The following is a 17,757-nucleotide window of genomic DNA, read 5'->3' as shown; positions in this document are numbered from 1 at the left end:
GGTCACAATCACCTGAAATTTGTAGTTGTCCTCTAGCACTGAAGGGTTTTACAGACTATAAAAGGGATCCCTTTTGACAGTATTTCTCTATATCTAGATAACCAGAATGGAATATGTTCACTCCAAGAACCTCATTTACAGAGATGTAAAACCAGAGAACTTTCTTATTGGTCGTCAAGGGAATAAGAAGGAGCATATTATCCACATCATTGACTTTGGACTGGCTAAGGAGTACATAGACCCAGAAACCAAAAAGCACATACCTTATCGGGAACACAAGAGCCTGACTGGAACAGCCAGATATATGTCCATAAACACCCACCTGGGAAAAGGTTGGTTTCTTTTTCTTCTATATGAATTGATTTAATTGCACGCAAATTAGTTGTCAGTCCTTGTATCTGTGGAGTGACTTTTTTGAGGTAAAGCTTCCAAAATTATAATTTTTTTTTTTTTTTTTCTTCCTTTTTTGAATAAATTCTTTTATACCTATTTGCTTGGATACTCGGTGAATTACTATTTATATTTGCATTCATCACTATAATAACAGTTACTAAAATATTGTAGCGAATTACTTTATGGTTAGTCTGAAGTAATAGCATGCCTCTCTTTGGTTTTTAATGTGTTTGTGTTTTTGTGAAATACTTCATTAGTTTATACCTGTGAGACCGGAAATATCAGGGAAACGTTTTACATTTTCTAATAAGAGAAACTGTAAATCTGCCACTGCTGACTTTCTCCCCTGAAAGTGATAGTTTCCTGGCTGTTGTACTTGGTCTCTTGTTTTTCACCTTTTGTAAAGAAAATGACTATGCAGCCAGAAAGCCCCAGCAATTGCTGAACTTGACCACAGTGACAGTAGAGAAAGTACACTGTGCAGGCATGGGGCTCTAAACAAATATGGTGCTCCCATCTATGATGCTGATGGTAAAAACCCAATGGCTGGCTCTTCCTGGCAAAAGAACAGGATGGAGCTATGCAGAATATTAGAGTTATTTTGTCTAGCAGTTCACAGCTTAGAGCACAGGAGCTGATTACATGAACCGCACAAGGGGTGGCAGCTGTGCTTTGCTACTGCCCAGCTACAGTGCCACCCACAAATAGAGAAAGTTTGGGTGGATAAGGAAAAAAATAGATTTTTAAAAAAATTATTGCTTTTTTTTTTTTTTTTTTTTTTTAAGCAAGTACTACAGGGTATAGTATCCTAATTGTAGAGAGCACTTTTGTATTTTTAAAGCTGTGTATGTTTTGTATTCTTTTAAGCTTGCAAAATTACAGAGACTGGTTGAGTTCTTTGGATTCTCTTAAACCAGGGTTATTAAACACAAAGACTTACAAAGTCAAACTGTGTCGTCACCACCAGGAGAACACTATAATTGTTAGCGGCTATAATAGCCGCTAGCAAGAATCCCATGTAAAATCTGACCGGCTTATTGTACCTAAGTTGATTGGCATGGCGAGTCCCCCTCCTCAAGAAGGCACATGTACAGTTATGCCAATGAACATCTAAATGATTTAGAGAAGGATTGGGAGAAAGTGTTATGGTCAGATGAGACCAAAATTGAGCTCTTTGGCATTAACTCGACTCACCGTGTTTGGAGGAAGAAAAATGCTGACTGTGCCCCTAAGAACACCATCACTAAGTCAAGCACAGAGGGGCTTTGGGGCTGTTTCTCTGCTAAAGGTACAGACCAACTTTGCCGCATTGAGGGGCCAATGGATGGGCCATATAATGTAAAAACTTGGATGAGAACCTTCTTCCCTCAGCCTGAACACTGAAGATGGTTCTTCCAGCATGACCATGACCCAACACATACCGTTAAGGCACAAAGGAGTGGCTCAAGAAGAAGCACATTAAGGTCATGAAGTGGCCTAGTCAGTCTCCAGACCTTAATCCAATAGACAATTTATGAAGGGAGCTGAAACTTCGAGTTCCTAAGACAGCCAAGAAACCTTAAATATTTAGAGATGATCTGTACAGAAGAGTGAACCAAAATCCCTCCTGAGATGTATGCAAACCTGGTCACCAACTACAAGAAAGTCTTGCCTCTGTGCTTGCCAACAAGAGTTTCTCCACCAAGTACTAAGTCATGGTTTTCTTGGATCAAATGCTTATTTTACACACTGAACTGCAACCTAATTTATAGCTTTTGTTTTAGGTTTTTTTTTTTCTGGATTTTTGGTTGATATTCTGTCTCTATCATTTAAAATACACCCATGAATACACAAGAATAATTAAGTTCAATACTGCCATATGCACTAAAAAGCATTCAAACATGAATACTAGAAGCTCAATGTTTATCGTGTTATGCAATAAGTTGAAATCAGTTTGTTTTAACTTATTACATAACGTCACAAACATTGAGCTTATACCTAAAAAAATAAAAAAATAAAAAATGCGTGCGTACACACAGCAATCAAACCTTTCTGTGCCAGTTTATGTAGAACTTTCAGTCGCTGGTATCATAAGCACCCCGTTAATTGTTGGCAAATATCAAAGAGCTTCTGCTTTAATAACAATCTGCACCCTGAACAAGACTGACCCCTAGTTTTTTATAATACAACATTTTAAACACCTTAAGGGGCTTTTTACACTGTTGTGTCTGGCTCTTTTCTGCTCTTGATCAACGCAAAAGCACACCCAAAACCTTGGTTTTCTATGTACCCCACTCACAGCACAATGCTGGTATGAAATGTTAGGTGTGGAAAACTGCAGACATGGTGTGTTTTTTTTCCGCAGCACATCGAATGGCACTGGAGGTCACCAAGTACAACACTCTATACTGTGGAGACTTTAATGAAACGTAACTGTGTACTGTCAGTAAAATCTAAATGCAATGCACTAAAACCATACATCATACCCCCCCCCCCACACACACACACACACACACACACACACACACACACACACACACACACTTCTTGTCAAAACAAATGGCCAGCCTGTACACTTGAAGCGAAACTGACATTTCACAGTTGCAAACCGCCAACAGACAAGCTCGTTATTGCAGAAGAGACACTCTCACAAAATACACCTGCCTGATGTCTTCTCCAGCATGTAAATGGAACTGTACATAGGAAGCTCAGATTGCATTGCATGCACAGGAGTGATGTCCTGTGGTGGCGAATGAAGATGGTCAGTTACCCCAGGAGAAGATGTGGTGAGGGATGGGGACCATTGAAGTAAAGGTAAGTTTTTAGCTCTTCTTTGGACCTCTTGTTTGAAATGGGCCCAATCTGAAATATTGACAGGTGGACCCGATCTGATCCCCCATTCTCCTCTCTGGGCAGTCAGCTGTAAAAGAACTTGTGTCTGTTTGCACCTGGCTTCCTCCGATCTGCTCCGGAAAAAAAAAAAAACTAAGAGAATCCGTTCCCCGACTGGTCAGACTGGAGGGTAGTCTGGTGTAAATGGACAGCTGGTCCATTTACACCAGCTAGAGTGGGCTGTGTCCGTGTCTGCTCTGCATAAGTGGTGTGGACACAGACCTATCATCCGGCTGCTCAGAAAAACCAGATTCGTCCCATGTGAAAGGGGCCTAATAACGGAGAATTTATTGTGCATCTCGTGTGTAAAGGAGCTGTAAATATAGTGTCTGGTAGGTTAATTTAGGAAGTGATGACAGGTGATTTGAAACCTTCTAATGTACCAGAAATCCCTTTTTACCACTTCTACAAATCTGTGATTAGAGTACCGTTCACTACCACTAGACCAGATCGGTAAAAGACTGAACTCAAAAAGGGAAGGATTGTTTTTCTGTTGTGATCTTGCAGATATTTTTGCTCACGCAAGAGCATATATAAGTGTGTAGTGAAATCCATCACCAGACTTGATGGTTAATACTGTAACTTTGTGGCACTTTGATCTTGAGTTTATATTCTAAGGACTTTTATCCTTTTTTTTTTTTTTTTTTCTATATAGTGCCAACAGTGCTTTACATCATAAGGGCAGACAGTACAGTCAATTTAATACAATAGGAATCGGAGCTCTGCTCATTAGACCTTACTATCTAAGTTAATAGAATTTGTATTTACATGGTTTACATTCCTGCTCTCTGTTCATCCAACCTTGTTCCTAGTGTTTATAGTTTTCATTTGTTGCATACACATTAGATTGTAAGCTTCTTCAGGGTGGGCTCGTTGTAGTTTGTGGCGTGTATGTTCTTCATATAAGAACAAATGAACTGTACTTTGCACATCCTTAAAGGCAGCCACTCTAAAAATGTAAGGTGTTTGTTACAGATTATGATGTCTGTGTTGGTAAATGCTCCCTCTAGTGGTTATCTTCCTCAAATATGAAAATGTCACAGGCTAAGTTCACTTTTTTTTTTTTTTCTCTAAAGTCGATGGGTTTACCTCCACTTTAACCACCTCAATACAGGGCACTTAAACCCCCTTCCTGCCCAGACCAATTTTCAGCTTTCGGTGCTCTCACACTTTGAATGACCATTACTCAGTCATGCAACACTGTACCCAAATGAAATTTGGTATTTAATCACTAATGGGTTTTTTATTTTTTGTGCTATAAATAAAAAAAAGACCGTAAATTTTGTGAAAAATTGTCTTTTTCTTTGTTTTTGTCATAAAATTTAGCAAATTAGTAATTTTTCTTCATAAATTTTGTCCAAAATTTATACTGCTATATATCTTTGGTAAAAATAACCCAAATTAGTGTATATTATTTGGTCTTTGTGAAAGTTAGAGTCTACAAACTATGGTGCCAATCACTGAAAATTGAAAACATCTGATCAGGCCTTCAGTACATCAGGTGAATCTCATTTCTTGAGGTACTAACAAGTCAGAAAAGTACAAATACCCCCATGGGGATACCGCATGTGTGGGACGTTTACACAGCCTGGCCACATACAAAGGCCCAACATTGAAGTCGCACCATCAGGCGATCTACGAGCGTAAATTGCACATCTCATGTCTCAACCACCTATTACACTTTTGAAGGCCCTGGAGCACCAGGACAAAGGAATTTCCCACAAAATGACCCCATTTTGGAAAGCAAACACCCCAATGTATAATCTATGAGGCATAATGAGTCTTTTGAACGGTTATTTTTTTTCCAGAAGTTTTTGGAAAATGTGGAAAAATAAAAACGCATTTTTTTTTTTTTTTTACACAAAGTTGTCCATTTATAAGATATTTCCAACACATAGCAAAAATGACACCCCGAAATACATTCTGCTACTCCTCCTGAGTATGGGGATACCACATGTGTGAGACTTTTACACAGCTTGGCTGCATACAGAGGCCCAACATCCAAGTAGCACCATCAGGCGTTCTAGGAGCATACATTACATAGATAATTTCCTGGCAACCTATCATTTTTGAAGGCCCTTCATATTTCTAACACATAGCATGTACATACCAAGAATTACAATCCAAAATAAATTCTATTGCGGAAAGGATAAAAAAAAAGTATTACCTGTGCTTTTAGTAGTGTCCACAGAAGAGAGCACTGGTCCAGGCAGCAGTCAGGGATGTGCTTAGCGACAGCAATATTAACTATCCAGGCAGCAGGCAGGAATATTGTCTATAGTCGGCACAGCACAGTCCATAGGAATTGTCCAGGCAGAGACAGCTAGCACAGCCATAATATTGGTCCTGGTACACTGTTACCTGCAGACACTCATTATTGTACCGCTCTCCAGCCCTTCATAAACATACTGCCTCTTGCTACAGTGAATTATTTGCATAGTCCAGGTAGCAGGCAGAGGTGTGGTCTGTTCATGCGGCAGGCAAAGCCATGATGGCAGTAAGTCAGCAGAAGGCTGAGGGCCGCAATTGGGTAAGACCTGTGCACAGGGGTAGAGGCTTCGACCCACCCAAATATCTATGAAGCCTCTGTACCCAAGACCCTAATCCGGAAATTACAAAACCGGGAGAAAACAAAAAAAATTGTTATCTCCATCCGGAAAAACTATTCTGGAGCCCCTCACATATGTAAGACCCCTGTGTACTATAGTAGCAGGGCAACAGATCAGTCCAAGCGGTAGACAAAAGCATAGTCCATAAAACAGGCCAGGGTCAGTTAATGTGCAAGCAGTCCAAGCGGTAGGCAGAAGCATAGTCACAAAACAGGCCAGGGTCAGTTCACGAGCAAGCAGTCCAAACGGTGGGCAGAGGCATAGTCAAAACAGGCCAGGGTCAGTTCATGTGGAAGCAGTCCAAACGGTAGGCAGAGGCATAGTCAAAAAGCAGGCCAGGGTCAGTTCACATTGAAGGCAGTGGCATGGTTATTTGGGGAAGCATGGAAAATGATCAGCGAAAATGGGGAAAATATGGGCTAATAACTTAGGGATGTATGATACAGTTCGAAGCCTTCACCAATGCAAAGGCCAGGTTGGGAGGGACACTGGGGACAATGGAAGCTCGTATCTTTTCGAAAACCTCTTCTGCTGCACACGCGCCATCTTTTTTGCCGTCTTCGGCCTGCTTCCGATGGTGGAATGTTGTACGGGAAGTGGCGTTCATGAAGTCGGCTAACAGCATCAGAACGAAGTCCTTCTGGGAGGGGTCTTTGTTGATAGATGAGGGACGTGACTACTACTTCTATGAATTTTAAGAAGGGGCGGGGCTTTCTGTGGATTTTGTGTAGATTATGTAGGAATTGTAAATGGCCAAATGGATTAGATAAATTGCTACCTTCTTGTACCAGAATCGGGACCTACTTATTGACAAATAGGGCTGAATCATTTGGTCATTGAAATCCACCCCCCCTATGTAGAGATTATAGTCTTGGACACATGTCGGTTTTTCAATGGGACCTCTTCTTCGCTGAATTACAACTGTAGTGTCATCATGAATGGTGGACATCATGTGCACGTTCCTGTTATCCTTCCACCTCAAGGCCAGCACTTCATTACATCTCAGTGTTGCTCTTTCCCCCCTTTGCAGCTTTTTGTTCACTATGGATTGTGGGAAGCCCTTCCTATTTTTTCTTGAGGTCCCGCAGGCCAGGGTTTTTTCGATATATAGGTGTCTGAAAAGGGGCAGGCTGGTATAAATGTTGTCCAGGTATATATGATAGTGTTTTTTCAGAAGTGGGTAAGCCAGGTCCCATACGATTTTTCCAGTTGTGCCCATGTAGGCCGGGCACTCAGGGGGCTGGAGCTGGGAATCTCTTCCCTCATATGCGGAACGCATATAGATATCCCGTGGCTCTCTCACACAGCTTGTAAAATTTGACTCCATGTTTGGCCTTTTTGCTGGGAATATATTGTTTTATTCCTAGCCGGCCTGAAAATTGTACCAGGGACTCATCCACACATATTCTTCTCGGGGACATAGAGTTCTGCAAATAGTTGGGAAAATAAATTTATCAGTGGGCGAATCTTGTATAGCTTATCGGAATTTGGATGATTGCGGGGAGGGCACTGGGTGTTGTCGTTAAAATGAAAGAATCTCATAATCCTCTCATATCGGGACCTGGACATTGCGGCAGAATACATGGGCATATGGTGGATGGGGTGGGTGGACCAATAGGTATGTCCTTCATTTTTTTTTGTAAGCCCCATATTTAGGGTGAGGCCCAAAAACAATTTGAACTCCTCCTCCAAATTCAAATCTCTCCACTCAAACGGACGGGCATAAGATGATTGGGGGTTGCTGGCAATATACTGCTGGGCATACAAATTTGTCTGGTCCACAATGAACTGCAGCAAAGTGTCGGGCAAAAACAGGTGAAAAAAATTGATCTCTGTAAAATTTTGGGTGTTGGCCTGCACACCTGGCTGTGCTGTGAAAGGGGGAATATTTGGTGATCCCGAGTTGGAAGGCAGCCATGTTGGGTTGGCAAGACCATCTGGCATGTATGTAGTGGCCCTGGCTCTTGGGGGACGTGACACTCCAGTAGTTGGGGGAGTTGAATTTCCTGTGCTGGTACTCAGGTGTTATGTGGCAGCACTGGTACTGGGCATTTGTGCGCGGGGCCTATCTCTGGTGGCAGCACTGGTACTGGGCCTTTGTTCCTGGGGCCTATTGCTGGCGGCAGCACTGGTACTTTCTTCCTGGGGCCTATTTCTGGCGGCAGAGCTGGTACTATGCCTGGGAATATAATCCTGGTTGCTGGCGGCTTCCTGGTTTCCAGAGTGTCGTGCCCTTTTAGGAAGGACCCATTCTTCATCCGAATCATTGCTACTCTTGATCGGTTCAAATGCCGAATTTGATTCGGAATCAGAATTGGACTCTGATGAGAATTCCCCGGTGCTCTCATCAGTCAGAGAGGATCTGGAACGCCTCCTCACTAGTATATCCTCTTTTGGACATGACTGTGTGGCGGGTAGCTGTGCGACGGGTGACAGGTGACGGTCACTGATGGGCTGTGTGATGGGTGGAAGGTGACGTTCACTGAGAGTTGATGGTGTGATGGGCGATGGTCACAGATAATTGACAGGCGACGGTCACTGATGGGTGACAGGGCACGGTCACTGATGGGTGACGGGTGACAGGGCACGGTCACTGATGGGTGACAGGGCACGGTCACTGATGGGTGACAGGGCACGGTCACTGATGGGTGACAGGGCACGGTCACTGATGGGTGACGGGTGAGAGGGCACGGTCACTGATGGGTGACAGGCCACGGACGGTGACAGGTGATAGTCACAGATTGTTGACAGGCGACGGTCACTGATGGGCGACGGGTGCACTGCTGATGGTCACTGATGGGTGACAGGGCACGGTCACTGGTGGGTGACGGGTGACAGCGCAGGTCACTGATGGCAGTCTCTATGTGACAGGTGCACTTTTTATGGGGTGACTGTTGGGTGACAGATGACAATTGGGGGGGGCGATGGGACAGGTGTGGTGTTGGTGCAGACACTACAATACATAGATCTGTAACTCACTGCTCCTGGCTCTTCTCTCCTCACACTGGAAACGGTGTGTGAGGAGAGAAGGGCTAGTAACAGCTAGTGACAGCTCTTTGTTTACAGTTAGTGATCGGCTGTGAATGGATCACAGCCGATCACATGGTACACAGCCCTGGCCAATGGCTGTGTACTATCGTCGGTGAAGAGCAGTGTTCCCGGGAACAAACGATCGCGCGCATGTGCCGTGCAATGCGGGGATGTACCATTAGCGATTGGCCGTGACTTCATCATGGCCGATCACGAGGTAAACAGCCATGCCCAATGGCTGTTCACCCCTGTCGGTGACGAGCGGTGTCTCAGTGACACGCCGCCACCGACAGTACAGGGCTGCGCGCTCACGATCGCACGCATGCCCTGTTTAAACGGGCTCACATCATATGACGTCCGCCCAGAACAAGAGGCTTACCGTCCCGCCATCATATGACGGTGGGCGGTAGGCTAGTGGTTAAGCTTAATACACTGCTAGCTTTTTTCATTCAACCCAGTGGGCTGAATGGAAAAAAAATCTGATGGCTCCAGTCCGAGCCACTGTACTAACAATCCAAAGATAGTAAAGCAATTTTCCCCTTCCCCTGCTGTTCTATTGTGTTCTGACCGTGGGGCGCCACCCCCACCCCTAACCCCCCACCAGAACACTCCAGTCAGCCAATGGCTGAGCACTGATCGGGAGCCAATCGGCAGAAGTTTCTTGGTCATGCTCCTTCGTCAGATGCTAGCCAGCTTCTGTCAGACCAGCAGCAGTACACACAGGCTGAATGTCGGCTAGTTTCTTATGAATTGGCTGATGCCACCCGACATTCAGCCTGCATGTAATGGGCTTTACACAGCCTGTTCATTTGGCAGCGTGTCATGAGCCGTAGTATTGAAAACATGAGAAGTGTGTCTCTGGAAGTCTGTAAAACTCGCTGTACATTATACAGTTTGTACAATCTTCTTTAGATCTACCCTCAACTATGTAGTGCAAGGGCCTGCCTGATTGGATCTAGCGTGATTGGATAGATAGGTGTGACTTTCTTTTTTTCTTTTTGATAAATCTAAATGAGCTAATGCAAAAAAATATCAGATTGTTTAGTGTATGGCCACTTTTTTACACTTGAAATTAACTATTCACGCTTTCAGTGCCAATAATTAACTGCACCCCAAATGCACAAGAAAACGCTTGCTTTTCGCTTGAAAAAATGCAACAAACATGGAAAAACGTGTGATGAACAGGCAAAGCGCAACACACAAAAATGCCCAATGAGCTACTTGACCATGTGTAAGGCAGCCTTATGAAATCCGTGGGCTGCCCTATGCATGTCACTGGGAAAAAACGCACCGTAAAAGTGAACTCCCACAACCCTAGAGGTGAATGGGGCCTGCAAGTGAAATTTTTGTGTTTACACAAGAACAATGACAGCTAAATGTCTGTCTCTATCCACTCCCTCCCACATATTTCTTTAAAGCTGCCCATACGCTATGCAGTCTCATTGTATAATCTCTGTACAATTTCCTTTAGCTTTACGAAAGCTATGGAGTAGGAGGACCTGCCTGAACAACCCATATCATTTGTATCAAATGCAGTGGTGGCTGGTGCTCAATAATTTGGGGGGGGCGGCTCGGCGCAGTAGACGGACATTTAGGTGGGGAACACCAGCAACCAGCTGATTGGCTGGGAGGAGAATCAGTGTGACAATGGCCAATGTCGCACAACTGGGTGGGCTCAGGGTGCAGAGTTCTGCACCCTGAGCCCATCCATTTTTTTTTTTTTTTTGAAGCCTATAAAAGCCTTAGGCTCTAATCATGCTTGGGGGGGGGGGGGGGGGGGGGATTCTCTTTGGATCTATCTGTCCAACACCCTGCATGTAGATTTGGGGGCCGGAGGCATGGATGGGTGAGTGGCGTCCGTGTGCCCCTAATGGACGGGCTGCCACTGATCAAATTAGACAGGTCCTTGCCTGTCACATGTTACAGGAAGTCAGGTCTCCGATTGCGTTTTTTAACATTTTTGATTTAGAGGGGTGCAAACTGGAGGCTGACTTAGAGTAAATAAGTGAGAGATAAGCACATTGGCATGGCTTGGGCAGAAAATAAATACCATATTTATTGGCGTATAACACGCACGTTTTTCCCCTTAAAATCAGGGGAAAATCATGGGTGTGTGTTATACGCCGATTTCCCCCCCCCTTTTTGTGATCGGAGCGAGCCGGCCGCCGATATACATAGATAGCCGAGTGTACTCGGCTAGCTCCGCTCACAGTCACGCCCAGTCCTGCCCTATAATTGACATAACACAGGGACTGGGCGTGACTGTGAGCGGAGCTAGCCGAACTTAGCCGAGTACACTCGGCTATGTATGTATATGGGCGGCGCTCTGCTCCGCTCAGTCAGGCCCAGTCTGGGCGGGACTACGAGAGGAGCTGAGAAGAGTCAAGGAGCCGGCTCTGTGTATCTCGGCGCCGGCGCCGCCATTTTCAAACTGCAGTGTCACTGACAAGTCGCTCAGTACTGAGTAAGAGCTCTGTGAGAGCGTGAAACGCATTGGCGGCTAAACCTGTACTGCTTCAGCTGTGTCATGTACTAATTTTATGCCACATTTTTGAATAAAGAAGATTCCATTTGTATTCCTGAGTGCGGCTGTCAGGATCTTTTCCTGCACGCATACAATTGCATCAGCAATTGCCAGCACCTGGAGCTCTCACCTTTTCACACAGTGGAGGACAGGAGACTTGAGCCTGAATAGCCTGGAGCGGTGGTAAAGAATTTTTTGTTTCATCCTATGTATCTGGACAAGCATGCAGATGGACACTGATAAGGCTGCATTTATGGGCATTTGAATGTAAGTTTTTTTTTTTTTTTTCCTTAAAATTTCCTCCTAAACTCGGCGTGCGTGTTATATGCCGGTGCGTGTTATATGCCGATAAATTATTATGAAAAGTGAAATTCTTCATGAAAAGGTGAACATGGCCTTTAAGCTTTTCAGAACAAAGCTAGGAATTTTTTATTTAAGAACATATTTTGCAGTTTTAATTTTTTTTTTTGGAGGGGGGGTGTGTGTGTTTTTATTAGGGACACAGAATAAGTTAACCACTTACCCACTGGGCACTTAAACCACCTTCCTAACCAGACCAATTTTCAGCTTTTGGTGCTCTCACATTTTGAATGACAATTACTCAGTTATGCAACACTGTACCCTTATGAAATTTGTGTCTTTTTTTTTTTTTTTTTTTACACAAATAGAGCTTTCTTTTGGTGGTAAATTTTGGCCAAAATTTATACTGCTACATATCTTTGGTAAAAATAACCCAAATCTGTGTATATTATTTGGTCTTTGTGAAAGTTATAGACTCCACAAGCTATGGTGCCAATCTCTGAAAATTGATCACACCTGAAGTACTGACTGCCTCTCATCTCAGTTCTTGAGACCCTAACAAGCCAAGAAAGTACAAATATCAAATGACCCCTTTTTGGAAAGTAGACATTCCAAGGTATTTAGTAAGAGGCTTGGCGAGTTTATTTGAAGTTGTAATTTTTTTCCCACAATTCTTTGGAAAATCAAGATTTTTTTTTTTCCCACAAAATTTTCATATTAGCAGGTTATTTCTCACGCACAACATATGCATGTCACAAATTACACCCCAATCCACATTCTGCTACTCCTCCTGAGTACGGCGATACCACGTGTGTGAGACTTTTACACAGCCTGGCCCAACATTGAGGGAGCTCCATTAAGCATTCTAGGAGCATAAATTACACATACAATTTCTTGACTACCTCTTACACTTTTGAACGCCCTGCAGCACCAGGACAATGGAAACGCCCCAAAAATGACCTCATTTTGGAAAGATAACACCCCAACGTATAATCTATGAGGCATAATGTGTCTTTTGAACATGTCATTTTTTTTTCTACTACACATCCAGCCCACAGCGCTGCTGCACCCGATCTCTCCCCTCCGCTCACACTGTACCGATCGGTACAGAGAGGGGAGAGAGGAACCGGACATGAAGCCGGTTTGTTTATAAGTGCTCGCTCCGTCATTTGATGGAGCGATTACGTGGTAAATGGCCACTGTCAGCAGCAATTTACCGCGATCCGCGTGATGGATACTCCCCTGTGCGTGTCCCGTTAATGTACGCCCTCCCAGAGTTAGCGAGCCGTGCTGTAGCTGTCATTCGGCTATGGCCCAGTAGTTAAGTGGTTGTTAACCCACTGGCTTAAATTGATCTTTACACATTGTGGCTATAAGACTTAATTTAATTTTTTTTCCTTCTCTCCAGAAACCTTTTGGATGAGTCTGAAGCTGATGTTAGCTTTAGCAATTATCCAATTTTTTTTTATTGGAGAAAGTTTAAGTAGAAAGTGGTTTAAAATTCTCAGGTGCCTTTTATTCCTTTGGGGAAATTTTGAGGCACACATATGTGATAAGAAATCTCTCAAAAGTTTCGGGGAAATTCCCTTTTGGTTCTCTTGGTTTTCCCTTGCCTCCTGTTCCAGTAACTGTAAAATTTTGGGTCTCACAATGGTCACCGGGGCAAGAATAACTTCATTATTATTTCCAAATATCTGGGATAATGCTGTAGTCCAGGGATCTCCAAACTTTCTAAGGAAAGGGAGCAGTTTACTATCTTGAGACTTTAGGGGAGCTGGACTAGTGTCCAGTGGGAGTAGACTATGCCTCATCTTTTGTATTAGAGGGAGAAATAGTTGGTGTCAATGGAAGGAATTGTGCCCCATTGGCGGTGTCAGCGGAAGGAATTATGTCTCAAAGGACCAGATGAAGGCACTCAAAGGGCCACATCCAGCCCCAGGGCTGCAGTTTGGAGACTACTGCTGTAGACAGTTGATGGAAAAGTTCAAATCTCAGTTTTGGGGTTTACTTGAAGCAGTTTATAATATGTGATTGTGAGGATTTCTAGATGCAGGTTTTTCCTGTTTATTTTGCTGAGGAGGCATAAAGTCCATCTAAAGGCTACTTTATTACAGTCTAAACAGGTACCATAATCCAAGTTACTATTTGATGCATGAGCTCCATAAATTATAAAAAAAAAGAAAATAGTGTGCATGTGTGTGCCATGCACCCCCCCCCCTTTTTTTTTTTTGCAGATCCAACTGTTAATGGGGAGGTTTTAGCAGCAGAGGCAGTTCTGTCTTTCTGCTGATTTACAAGCTACTGGCTTGTGGAGCAGTACTTATTCTGTTACCCATTTCCCCCACAAGGTTTTCTCATCTCACTATGGTGCTAAGAGGCACAAGCTACATCAGGGTGACTACGCTGCTGTGCATTCAGGAGCAGTATGGCAGCATTGTCACCCCATCGCCAGAATCTGCATAAGGGTGATTTTCACTGGCAGGATCAGCAGATCTCCCGGTTGACACATGCGATTTGCTAAAACGTGTTTTTTATTTATTTATTTTTTTATTGCCATGTAATGATCAAAATGTATTGGTGGTAGGTTTTTATGTTTTTAAAAGACAAATGAAATTGGTGAAACTTGGCATAAAGCATGGCCAGCAGCATGCCTCCGGCAGGAACATCAGTTAGCAATAACTGATGACAACGAAGTTCACCACTTCATGCACGTGAAAAGTAGTCTGTTGGTAGGGCTGTCTTGAACTAATCTCTATTTGGGGGAAAAAAGGTTTAAAAAGTCTATTATGCAGAGGTGTTTGCTTCACCTTCACAGAATAATGATCCTGTAATGACTAAGCTGAATGTGGCAGAAGCTACTAATCCTATAGTCTTGGATGAGTCCTTTTATTTTATGTCATGCCTTGTACTAAGCTTGTGATACATAATGTATGTCTTTGGTAACCCACAGCAAGAATATGCATTTAAATGCTATAGTTTGCTGTATGGAGGTGTGATTGGCTGTCAGTTCCAGAGTTGGTATCATTAAACGTCTTATTATCCTCCTGTTGCTTGCTGCTTTGACAATCTCTATAACAAAGAGTATAATCGTATGATTTCTATGGCAACTACGGTGTAAAATGTTATATCGTTATTGTAACCTGCTTTAGTCTTGCATCCACATTTTCTATGTTAAATGCTTGTAGACTTTTTTTTTTTTTTTTTTAGACCCAGTTAAACTTTGCTAATGGCTCTTTTAAAAGGGTTTTTCACTTTTTATTTATTTTTTATTTTTTTTCCTTTTTAGTATTCTCGTAGAGAAAATGTTAAAGGGGAATTTGTAAAATGTGATGAATTTCTAGTTGTAACCTAACCACATCCATATGTTAAGTATTTTGCGTGTGTGTGTATTTACACTAAAAAAAAACAACCTCTGTGATGGCATAAGATGCTTACTGTACTGGTTGGGAACATTTAGTAGCAGGACATTGTTAGAATGCATGGTAAGGCATTACTGAATTTTCCTAATAGAGCTGAAGATATATATAGCTGAAGCTTCTGTACATTTTTAAAGCTGAACTCCAGGGAAAAGAAAAAAAATACAGTGGGGCTCAACTCAATCTGTAGGTGTATAAATGCTCATTTTTGCACAGGGAACCAGGAAAGATTTTTACTTGCCTCATTCCTCGCTCCTGCAAGCTTCCTTCCAAGTGACCAGTCACCCAAAACCATTTCTTTAAGGTGCTCTATCCAGCAGTCACAGTTCTGATGTTATAGGCTACAATGCTGGACCAGTGGTCTTGCATTGTAAGCTATTATGCTGAGAACTAGCATTGGACCCAGAACATTGGAGAGAAGAGGTAATCACCGGCTGCAGAGGGAGCAAAGGACTTGTGCGTTTTTTTTTTTTTTTTTTTTTTTTTTTTTCTTATACCAAAGACAAAAACCTGCATTTTACCCTTGCATTGCAGGTGTGTGTGTGTGTGTGTGTGTGTATACAGTGCATCTAGGAAGTATTCACAGTGCTTCACTTTTTCCACATTTTATGTTACAGCCTTATTCCCAAATGGATTAAATTCATTATTTTACTCAAGTCTACAAACCATACCTCATTAAGACAATGTGAAAGAAGTTTGCAATCTTTGCAAATGTATTAAAAATAAAAAAACGTGTATATAAGTAATCACAGCCTTTGCTCAATACTTTGTTGGAGCACCTTTGACATGAATTGCAGCCTTAAGTCTTTTTGAGTATGATGATACAATCTTGGCACACCTATTTTTGGGCAGTTTCTCCCATCCTTCTTTGCAGGACCTCTTAAGCTTCATCAGGTTGGATGGAGAGCATTGGTGCATAGCCAATCGGGTTAAAATCTGGGCTCTGGCTGGCCCACTCCAGGACATTCACAGATTTGTCCCGTAGCTACTCCTTTGTTATCTTGGCTGTGTGCTTAGGGTCATTGTCCTGTTGGAAGCTAAACCTTCACCCCAGTATGATGTCCTGAACGCTCTGAAGCAGGTTTTCATCAAGGATGTCTGTACATTGCTTCATTCATCTTTCCCTCAATCCTGACTAGTGTCCTAGTTCCTGCTGATGAAAAAAATCCCCACAGCATGATGCCACTACCATGCTTCACTGTAGGGCTAGTATTTGCCAAGGTGGGTGGTACCTAGTTTTCACAAGACATGATGCTTGTCATTCAGGCCAAAGAGTTCAATCTTTGTTGTATCAGCTCTGAGAATTTTGTTTCTCATGGTCTGAGAGTCATTCAGGTGCCTTTTGGCAAACTCCAGGTAGACTGTCATGTGCCTTTTACGGAGGAGTGGCTTCCGTCTGGCCTCTCTACAATACAGACCCGAGTGCTGCATAGATAGTGGTTCTTCTGGAAGGCTCCCCTCTCCACGGAGAAATGCTGGAGCGTTTCTTGGTCACCTCACTTGCTAAAACCCTTCTCCCCCAGTCGCTCAGTTTGGCCAGGTGGCCCACTCTAGGAAGAGTCCTGGTGGTTCCAAACTACTTTCATTTACAAATGGAGGCCACTGTGCTTATTGGGACTTTCAATGCTGCAGCTATGTTTTTGTACGCTTCCCCAGATCTGTGCCTCAATACAATCCTGTCTCGGAGGTCTACAGACCATTCCTTGGACTTCATGGCTTAGTTTATGCTCTGACATGCACTGTAAACTGTGGGACCTTATATAGACAAGTGTCTGCCTTTCCAAATCCTGTCCATTCAACTGAATTTACCACAGGTGAACTCCAGTCAAGTTGTAGAATCATCTCAAGGATGATAAGTGGAAACGGGAGGCAGCTGAGCCTAATTTTGAGTATCATAGAAAAGGCTGTGAATACTTATGCACGTGTGATTTTTTTTTTTAATTTTTTTTATTTTTTTTTCTCTCCTCCCTAGAGTTTAGCTTTAACTTTTCTTTTAGTGGTTTTTTTTGTGAGTTACTTGAATTGGAACGTTCATGTTCAGTGTTTTTGTGACTGTTTTGTGCTTTAAATGAAGCAGTTTTCATTCTTTATTGTATATTGTATTTAGTTGTAGGGGCTATTGCTGCTTATACTCACCTTAGCCCCCTCTTGATCCAGCAATGTGCATAGAAGCCTCGGCTGTCCCGGGTCATTCTATCCTCTCCTTGGCTGAGACACAACTGTGGGAGCCATTGGCTTCCACTGCATTCATTCACAGCCAGTGAGAAGAGCACGGGGGGGTTGGGGCTGAGCCGTGGCTCTGTCTCTTCTGAATACTTTGGGAGCGAGCACACACTGGTGCCCCCATAGCAGTTAGCTTGCTATTAGGGGCACTGGTCCAGGGGGAGGAGTAAGGAGCACCGGTGGGGGACCTGAAAAGAGGATCGGGCTGCTCTGTGCAAAACCACTGCACAGAGCAGGTAAGTATATATTTGTGTGTTAAAAAAAAAAACTATTCATATTTTAAGCATTCCACCAAATTAAAGTATGCTAAAATGATATGCTGATATAATCACGATTTCATATGATTGCTTAAAGGGCTTGGCTGCCTTTTTTTTTTTTTTCCTTTTTCTTT

At 43.1% G+C, this 17,757-nt stretch overlaps 1 protein-coding gene across 8 annotated transcripts in view; it reads left to right on the top strand.

Annotated features, from left to right (window-relative positions):
• The window catches only part of CSNK1G1 (casein kinase 1 gamma 1), a 172,069-nt gene that overhangs the window by 117,247 nt on the left and 37,065 nt on the right, over window positions 1-17,757 (top strand). For all 8 annotated transcript variants that reach the window (XM_073618971.1, XM_073618969.1, XM_073618970.1 and 5 more), the window contains exon 6: window positions 98-332. In XM_073618971.1, the coding sequence (XP_073475072.1) occupies window positions 98-332 (235 nt within the window). The remainder of the gene's footprint in view (window positions 1-97; window positions 333-17,757) is intronic.

The sequence above is a fragment of the Aquarana catesbeiana genome, linkage group LG03 (genome assembly GCF_042186555.1).
Source record: "Aquarana catesbeiana isolate 2022-GZ linkage group LG03, ASM4218655v1, whole genome shotgun sequence".
Taxonomy (NCBI): domain Eukaryota; kingdom Metazoa; phylum Chordata; class Amphibia; order Anura; family Ranidae; genus Aquarana; species Aquarana catesbeiana.
The sequence above is the reverse complement of the archived record's forward strand: the minus strand, read 5'-3'. Positions and strand labels throughout refer to the sequence as shown.